Below are 9,772 nucleotides of genomic sequence, written 5' to 3'. Positions count from 1 at the left end.
TTGGTCATCCACAGTGGTGGAGACACTGGGGAGGAGGTGTCAAGCACTCCGGGAGGGGTGTCGAGCACTCTAGCAATAGAGTCAAGCACTCCTAGGGAGGTGTCGAGCACTCTGGGAAGGGCGCCGAGCACTCTAGGAATGGAGCCATGAGGTCCTGCAGTGGTGTCGGCCACTCTAGGATAGGTGCCGACCACTACAAGATGGGTGCCAACCACTCTAGGAGGGATGCAGACCACTCTAGGAGTGGTGACGAGCTGTCTAGGAGTAGTGCCAAGCAGTTCGGGTGTTGTGCCGAGCACTCTGGCAGAACAGGGAACTCCATCAACTCCGATCGAGTTCACCTCACCTCCAAGTGACATCACTGAGTTCGTGGATGCCTTCCATGACGGTGAGGAGGTGCAGTTCCGTAGGCTAGATGATATCGTCGGCGGCACATGGCCCTTAGGCCTGGTTGGTCGGCTGCTCAATGATCAAGAGCTGCTGCTCGTTAGTATAGAGGAACCACCCACACCTGTGCTAGTCAAGCGCGATGGAGACTGGCGATGGGCGATCCTCGAGGAGATGAAGGCGATCGAGGAAAATAAGACATGGTAGCTCATCGATCCACCTCCAGGATGTCATCCGATCAGCCTAAAGTGGGTGTACAAGGTCAACCAAGACGAGCTCAGCGCCATTGTCAAGCACAAGGCGCGCCTCATCGCTCGAGGCTTTGTTCAGCATGAGGGCATTGACATCAAGGAAGTCTTTACGCCAGTAGCATGCATGGAGTATGTCTGTTTGCTACTAGCCTTGGCAGTAGTAAAGGACTGGCGCGTCCATTATCTGGACATAAAATTAGCCTTCCTCAACAATGAGCTGGCGAAGATAGTCTTCGTTAGGCAACCACCGGGTTTCGTCATCAAGGGAGCGGAGCACAGGGTGCTCCAACTACGCAAGGCGCTCTATGGGCTACGGCAGGCCCCACGAGCGTGGAACGCTAAGCTTGACGCCATGATGGGTGAGCTTGGGTTCCAATGGCGCGCAACCGAGCACACGCTCTACACATGGCGACGGGGGAAGGAGGAGCTCATCGTCGGCATGTATGTGGATGACTTGATTGTTACCGACACCTGTGCGGAGGACATCGACAGCTTCAAGCATGAGATGGTGGCTTGTTTTTGAATGAGCAATCTTGGGGCACTCTCCTACTATCTCAGCATCGAGGTGAGATAGGGGAAGGAGGAACACATGCTCAGTCAAAGCGCATATGCCTCGAAGCTATTGGAGCGGAGCGACATGGCTGAGTGCAAGCCATGCGTGACTCTGATGAAGGAGCAGCTTAAGCTAACAAAGGCCAGCACCACGGCAAAGGTGGATGCAACACTCTACCAGAGCATCATCGGCGGTTTATGCTACCTACTCCACACGAGGTTGGACATTGCGTTTGCCATGGGCTACATCAGTCGTTTCATGGAGGATCCTCGAGAGGATCACTGGGCTATGGTGAAGCAGATGTTGCGCTACGTCAAGGGGATGGTGGATCAAGGGATCATCTTCCCCAAGATAGGCAGAAGCAGGCTGCAGCTCACTGTGTTCAATGATGTAGACATGGTAGGGGACATCGATGGATGATGGAGCACCTCTAGCGTGCTCGTCTTCCTTGGGTCGGCTCCAATTTCATGGCCATCATTGAAATAGAAGGTGCTAGTGCTGTCTATGTGTGAGGGAGAGTATGTAGCGGCAGACACAATGACGTGCCAAGTCATGTGGCTATGCCAGCTGCCGAGTGAGCTGACCGGTGTAGAAGCTCACCCACCAGCACTGATGGTGGACAACTAGCCCGCCATCGCCCTCATGAAGAATCTAGTTCTCTACGACCGGAGCAAACACATCGATGTGAAGTTCTACTTCCTCAGGGACTATGTCGATGGAGGGCAGATTGTCATCAAGTTTGTCGAAACTTGTCGGCAACTCGAGGACGTCCTTACCAAGCCGCTCAGCCATCTTCGACTCACGGAGCTGAAGAAGATGATCGGTATGCAGGGGGTTCAAGGGTAGTAGAAGGATTAGGGGAAGAATTGTTAAATAATTTTCTGCATCCCTTGTGTGAATGCATAGCAGGTGAAGGCGACACTGGAAAGGGCTCTCTGCAAGTGCACTATAGCAACTACAGGGGTAGGCGTCGAATGGCTCTCCTGCTGTACTATAGCCACAGTAGGGGCAAGTGCCAGAGTTAGCCCTACTGTCACATCTAGTCACTATAGCGACATAGCAGTTGTACTAGGATTAGATGGGTAGAGTTGTATAAATAGTTTGCCACTGTAATTCAGTAAAGAGAGTTCAGATTTGCCATCTCCTATATAGAGCTCCGGCCAACGCTGGTGCCTCTACTATGTGTATATGCTTTGTTCTCCCTTCCTCTACCTCTAACCATAGTGTATGGTCGGACAATGTCTATCATGGTTGGCTATGCTCGGTAAGACTGGTGAGAGGTTGACTCACCTGAGCCAGTGATCGTTGTGGGCTAACACTTTTCTGATTAGTCTCCAAGTGAATGCTTTGATCAATGGGAGTAGATCCTTGCTTTTCCAAGCTCTCTGCAAAATAAGGTTGGCATGGTGAGTTATGCTTCTAGAGCCTTGTTGTGGAAGCTGAATCAGCTCCTGACGACTGAGGTGCCTATAAATGTTCTTAGTTGAGCTTTTGCCATCTCTGGCCGGTATCCACTTGAGGATGTTATTTTGGTTGCTGGGTGTAAGGAAAATGGACCCTAGGCCCATTTAATTTGGATTTTGGTGTTTGATGACCAACACAACCAAATTGGACTAATGAATTTGCAAGTGATTATTTTGTAGTTCAATAGGGTGCAAGATGTGACCTGGACGAAGGTGACATGATGATCCAATGATCAACACCATAAGCAAAGACCTTGGAAGCACAAGAGAAGACTAAATATATCAAGCAAAGTCCAAGCACGAAGATAGGAACCAATCTAGATGAAAGATTGCGAAGAAACGAGCTCACAGAGGTGATCGAACACTGGACCGGACGCTGGTAACACGGTGACTGGATGCCCTGATCAAGAGGCTCAGCAGCAGCAGTGACCGGATGCTGAACAAGCAAATCGACCGAACACAGGACAACAGAGTCCGGTCGAGTACAGAGAGGTTCTAGAGCGGCAAAATTGCGACCGGACGTATCCGGTGGTATGTGACCGGATGCTGGTAGCGTCTGATTAGTTGATCGCGGCTCCAATGGTCAGGATGATCGGAGGCGTCTGATCAGTACGTAATCAGCGTCTAGTCAGTAGTAGAAAAGCAGGATTTTATCCCTAATGGCTACTTTCTTAGTGGATCTTATAAATACACCCCCAACCGGCCAAATGAAATGAGTGGAGCTGAGGAAACATATCAAGGGTGTTGATACAACATTTTAGTGATCTTCACTTGCCTAGTGTTTAGTGAGGTTTACATACCTCTTACCACTCGGTGCTTGTGTGCACCATTGTTGTACATTGGAGGGGCTTATAGTCTTGTGAGATCACACCAACCGCGTTTGTGGTGTGGCTGCCACCGTGTACTGGAGGGAACAAGGCCCATGGCGTTTCGGCCGGAAGCTTGATAGTGAAGATGGTGGGGAGCATCTGGGAGAGGCTTACTGGAAGGCACATCGAAGACCCACTTACGCGTGGGGAAGGCCTGAGTCTATCCACAGAGTTATCTGATCGGGAGCTTGGCCCTTGCGAGGGGCTCCAACAAGGACTAGGAGAAAGCTTGCGCTCTTCTTGATACCTCGGTAAAAATATCAGAGTCATCGATGAAAGTTTGCATATCTCTACCTTGCTCTTTAGCTTCTGCATTTACATTGATTGTATTACTCCTTTTGCGGTACAGATAGCACCACACTAGCAAAACCATAGTTGCACATTTAGAAAGTTTATCTTTTGCATAGGTTTTGCTAAGGTTAGAAAAAGAGGCCATAGTTTAGAGTTAGATTTTTAAGTTGCCTAATTCACCCCCCTCTTAGACATCACGGTCCCCTACAAGTGATATCAGAGCCGGTTGGCTCAATTTGGACCTTTGGCTTAACCGCCATTGAGCCAACGCTATTTAGAGTGGTTGGGATGGATACCTCTATGCCTCCACACTTTGACGGCACTAACTTCCCTTTCTATAAAGCTAGAATGGCTTGCCACTTTGAGACGGTTGATTTGGGTGTTTAGAGAGTCACTCGTGATGGGATGAAACCCATTAAGAATCCCGATAAACCCACCAAGAGTGAAGAAAAGGAAATTCATTTCAATGCTAGAGCTAAAAATTGCTTGTTTGAATCTTTTAGTATGGATGTGTTTAATCAAGTGTTCACTTTAAATACGGCACATGAAATTTGGTTAAAACTTCAAGAGCTCCATGATGGCACATCTAATGTCCATGTGCAAAAACATTATCTAGCTAAATAAAATTATGATTCTTTTATAATGAATGATGACGAGCTTGTTCGTGATATGTATTCTCGTTTGAATCTAATTATCAATGAGCTCCATTCAATAGGATTAACAAAGCTAGATGATGCGGACATCGTGAGGAAGATCAACTCTGTGCTACCACAAAGAAATATGTAAGCATCATCATCATCCTTCACAACATGAAGAACTTGAGCATCATGACCCCAGGCATAGTCATTGGCAAGATAGTGGCATTTGAAATGTCACGCAAGATGGGTCAATAGGAAGCCTCTTCATCGAGCAAAGGCAAAGCTCTCGCATGTAGCAAGAAAAAGATGATGAAGGGCAAGCAAGTTGAGACAAGCTCAAGCTCAAGCTCCTCAAGTGAAGTTGAAGAAGATGAGGACAATGATGATGATGATGAAGATTCAAGTGAAGATAATCAATCTTCCTCCTCCACCTCCGACCTTGATGAAGAATCAATCAAACTAATCAACAAAGTGGAGAAGATGATCCAAAGGCTCAATGTCAAGGGTGTGCCCATCCAAATTCAAGATCTCATTTTCACCAATCAAAGAAATGAGCAAAGAAAGAGAGGATGCTATGGATGCGGCGAGTTAGGGCACTTTGTGGAAGTTTGTCCAAACAAGCCCACACCCAAGATAAAGAAGAAGGCATGCAAGAACCAAGCTCCCACATCAATAAGGTCATGGGATGATTCTTCAAGTGAAGAAGAACACCATCATAAGAGGCGAGGGCGCAAGCACTCATCATCAAGCTCTTCTCGTATGTGCCTTATGGCACAAGGTAACAAAATCTCATCCTCTAGTAAGAGTGATAGTGATGATGAAATGCCTTCTTATGATAAAATTGTGCAATAAAATCTTAATTATGCTAAAGTTTGCACTAATCAACAAAAGAAGCTCGAAAAATTAAAAGAAAAGCTAGATAGTTCACAAGAAGCATACAAAACTTTGCTTGAACAATATGAGAACTTTGCTAATCTCAATGTTGAACTATTTACTAAAATTGAGCAACTTGAGGCTAGTGCAACAACAAATGCATGCACAATCAATGATGAACAACTTGTAAAGAAAAATGTGAAATTAAAAGAAAAGTTAGCTAGCTCACAAGATGCTTATAAAAGTTTGCTTGCTAAAATGGAAACCATGTGCAAACATTGTGATGAGCTAACTAATAAAGTTACTAATCTTGCCGTTAGTTCAACCCCCACCAAGGCATCTAAAAAGAAAAGTTCTATGTTTAACATGTCTAAAAAGGATGACTTTACTTCTTGTAATGATTTATGTTTAGACTCATCTTTGTGCAACCAAGTTTGTGTTGAGAAAGTTGTTGTAGATACATGTACACAAGAGATTGCAAAGGAGAATGAGCAACTCAAGCAAGAAGTAGCTCGCCTCACCAAGGACTTGACTCAAGTGAAAGGCAAGGCGAAGCAAGCTCAACTTCATCAAGATAACACTGTCAAGAGAGTGAAGAAGCTTGATGAAGGACAAACCATGGTTTGCTACGTGTGCCACAAGGAAGGTCATAAGTCCTATGAGTGCAAGGTGAAGAATGGGGGAGGAGCAAAGAAGAAAGAGAAAAAGCAAACAAGCAAGCTCTCCAACACCTACACCAATAAGGTGGACAAGAAGGCTTCCATAGCTTATCTCTTGAAGAAGAAGAAAAATGACAAGGTGGTGGCCATCAAGGTGAACAAGCAAGCCAATAATGGGGTCAAACGCTTTTGGGTGCCAAAGGAAATCATTTCCAACATGAAGAGCACCAAGAAGGTTTGGATCTCGAAAGGGAAGTGAGAAATCCAATGGAATTCGAAGAATTTGGAGACTTGGCAAAGTATGGGTGCATTTCATGGGGTGCATCATGATGGACAAAATAATTGCCAAGTGGGTTAGTGAATACTATGGACCCAAATTCCCCTTCCCATGTTAGGTAACTAGATTCAATTTCCTTCAAGTAGTATCATTTTGCATTTCCAACAAGTGGTATTTCTTACAAAGTGATATCTTTAAGCAACTAGTTACATTTTATGCCTAGGTTTGCAATTGCATGCTTATATCTTGTGTCATGATACACTAGGTATATCTTATGGTAGGCTTGCTTGGTTTCATTCTTAACCCTTAGAGCAAATCCACATGGTTTAAAAGTATTGAGGAGCACGACACATAGCTTGTCTTTCAATTGTTCATCTAATATGTGCCAAAGTCTAAATTGTAGATAATTTCTCCTGAATATCATCTTAGAAAATGATTCTCACATTCATGTGATGTCATCTTTCAAGTGGTATTATTGATTCTAAAATCAATGTGCATGTCTTCTACAAGTATTCTACTCTTGTGTGCACAAATTTAGGGGGAGGTTACTCTACAAGTTAGATGCTTTGAGACTAACATCTTTTCAAGCTTATCATGTGTGTAGTAGTCTCATTGCAAGAAAAATAGAGTCCCTAGAGTTAAGCATCATACTTCAAATATCCACCACCTATTGCAAGTGGTAGAAATCAAATTGGTTTCCACATGTGGTATTTCTAAACCGATATCATCATGTTGATTTCATTTTGATATTTATATGCTTTCTCCATGCACTATATAGATTAAATTCCCTTAAGCAATAATTTGCCAACTATGCATATGCTTTGCCTTCTACCATATGTATGTGTCGGTGCAGAAAGTGACCAACTAGTAAATATTTGTAGTTTTGCTGTACGTTGTGATTGGAGGTGGCCTAGCACTCAATGACACATGATTTATACTAGTTCAGGCAACGTACCCTACGTCTAGTCAGGGTCAGTCGGTGACTTTATTCCTGAGCCTAGGTGCTCAAAGTCTATAGTGGGGTTACAAACGAGAGAGAGAAAGATGTGGTGTACAAGAGGTTCGGTTGGCTCCGACCGGAAGGGTTGCGGTCGGAGTTTGGTGGTTCTACGGTTGTGAGCTATCGATCTAGTGAGCCTAAACTTGAAGAAGTCTGTCCGCTTCGTAGGAGGGAGCGCATCCCCTTTTATAGATGAAGGGGATGGCTTTACAGGTGAGAGGGAGAGAGTATGGATGTTTCTAAGCCTTGTTGCACACGCTGATGAAGACTAGATAATGGTAGGCTCCCTCAACATTGTTGATGTCGCTGTAGAATGTCAGATGCGTACGGGAGGTCAAGCTATCTTCTTTAGGAAGGATGGACGCCGGTACCCACAAATACTTCTTGATGCCTAGTGGCATGTAAGGAGCCACACTATGTTCACCCAGTATGGCAAATCCTGGAGCCCATACTACGATCGATGTCCAGAGACACGCGGGTGGGGGGCTTTCTGTATGGGAGTTTTTAGCAGCTCCTACAATACTTTGTGTCAAGGTGGCTGCAGAGCACTGTTTTGTGCAGGGTATGATCCCTAGTATAGTGGTTTTGACTTGTGAGCCATGCCTTGCCTTTCTCCATATGTCTTCTGGTTCCTTCCGAACGGGGTGTCCCTGGTCGGACGGCTCTAGTCGGCTCTCAGTGCGCCAGTTGGAGAAGAGCGGTGAGTAGGTTTCCCACGAGCCCCGGTCGCGGGGTCAGAGTAGGAAGCAGCGTTTTGGGCCAGGCCTTCCGATTGGAGAGACTGCTTAGAGACGGCTGGTGCCTAAAGCGAGTGCTTTGGTTAGAGAGGTGGGCCAAAGAAGTTGATGAGCGGGCGCTTGTTCTTTTGGGTAGACCTTCCAGTCGATGACCGGACTACCCTTCTGGCCCGCTATGTTTTAGATTTTTGGGCCGGCCCATGAACTATATGTTGTTTTCCTGGGTCAAGCCCGGGCATGGAAGCTGGTCCTCGAGAGACCCTAGGTTTAAGAACCCGATAGGAGCCCCCAAGCCCTTAGGTGATTTGAGCCGAATCATCCAGGGGATTTTTTGTCTTGCTGGGTGCGCGCGAGCGCACCCGCGGGTGTAGCCCCCGAGCCCCCAAGTGGTTCGGGTGGAACCGGCTAGGGTGTTCTTAGTGTTGTGTCTGTGGGTGTGCGTGTTTTTATTTTTGAGATGGAATTTTGTTTAACCATGGCGTCGTTGTGCAGCCGAGGTGTTTTTAAGCGCGGGGATTGGATTAAGACAGAACATACTGATCCTGGCATCAGTGCGTGCCGGGGATCGAGCGAGGAAGTTTAGTTTGAGACAAGCCCTGGCGTCGGTGCACGCCATGAACGGAGACAGCTTAGTTTTGGATGCAACAGAGTTTGATCTTTGGTGTCGGTGCACGCCGTGGGATCAGGTAAGGTGGAGTCGCAAGTGGACCCAGGCGTCGGTGCTCGCCATGGATCAAAAGAGTTAGTTTTAGTTAGTGAAGCCGTTACGCAAGTTCGGAGTCGCGGTCCCAAGAGCCATAGCCGAATGTCGCCGATCCAGTCGACGTGAGTTCGGAGTCTGGGTCCCAAGAGCCGTAGCTGGATGTCACCGATCTAGTCAACACGAGTTCGAAGTCGCGGTCCCAAGAGCCATAGACGGATGTTGTCGATCCTATCGATGTGAGTTCGGAGTCACGGTCCCTTGGCATTTGAGCCCTCGAGCCTTGTCGAGCCTTCGTGGGGGCTGGTGTGAGTCATTTTGCACTAGCCCATCTAGTTTCTCACAACTGGAGGGGCTGAGTTTCATCGCCTGTCCCAATCGCTTGAGCTCAAAGACTAGCTCGGTGAGCTCGCTAATGGGTGTGATCGAGCGGAATCTGGGTCCATCATTCGTGACGGGGTCGGCATAGCCCTCTTATGGCATTCCACTACTCCTTTACCTACATCTCGACAGATGCCTAGGTCATCCCGGAGACCGACCCGGGTGGCCTAATGGCCTCCCCTTGATGGAGAATCTATGGGCTTGGTGAGAGGTTTAGGATCGAACGAGAAGGTTGAGATGACTCGGTTTGCTAGACCAGGCAAAGGCCGCACGGTGCTCATCTACAATTTTCTCCCCTGGCTCTATTTTGGTTGCTCATGTCAAATGAGGCAAGCCGCCGCTTCATGGCGCAACACGGAGCGTTCTAGTGCATTTCGCTACACATGCGATGCTTAGTTCCTGAGCCCCCGGGCGGTTCATGCCCTAACTGTCCGGGGGGTTCAGGCATATGAGATGAATGCGCGTATGGATCTATGAATGATTTGTAAAGAAATAGAGGGGTTATGATAGTATTTACCTTGATGACTGGTGTGATGGGGCTCAGAGAGCCTTAGTCAGAAAAGTCCGACTGGGACCTTGACGACCTGAGTGATGGGGTTTGGAGAGCTTCAGTTAGAAATGTCTAACCAGGACCCGTGCTCATCATCCGTGATGGAGTCGGCGTGGCCTACATGGGGCACCCCTTTGCTTCCT

The 9,772-nt window shown here is 47.1% G+C and overlaps 1 protein-coding gene across 1 annotated transcript; it reads left to right on the top strand.

Moving 5' to 3' along the window:
* Nucleotides 1-1,275: 1,275 nt before the first annotated feature.
* LOC136548866 (uncharacterized mitochondrial protein AtMg00810-like) lies at nt 1,276-1,611 on the top strand. The gene has a single exon (XM_066540239.1). The coding sequence runs from the start codon at nt 1,276-1,278 to the stop codon at nt 1,609-1,611; it is 336 nt and encodes a 111-aa protein (XP_066396336.1).
* Nucleotides 1,612-9,772: the final 8,161 nt, after the last annotated feature.

Source organism: Miscanthus floridulus, chromosome 4 (genome assembly GCF_019320115.1).
Source record: "Miscanthus floridulus cultivar M001 chromosome 4, ASM1932011v1, whole genome shotgun sequence".
NCBI lineage: Eukaryota > Viridiplantae > Streptophyta > Magnoliopsida > Poales > Poaceae > Miscanthus > Miscanthus floridulus.
This window is presented reverse-complemented; position numbering and strand designations above follow the sequence as displayed.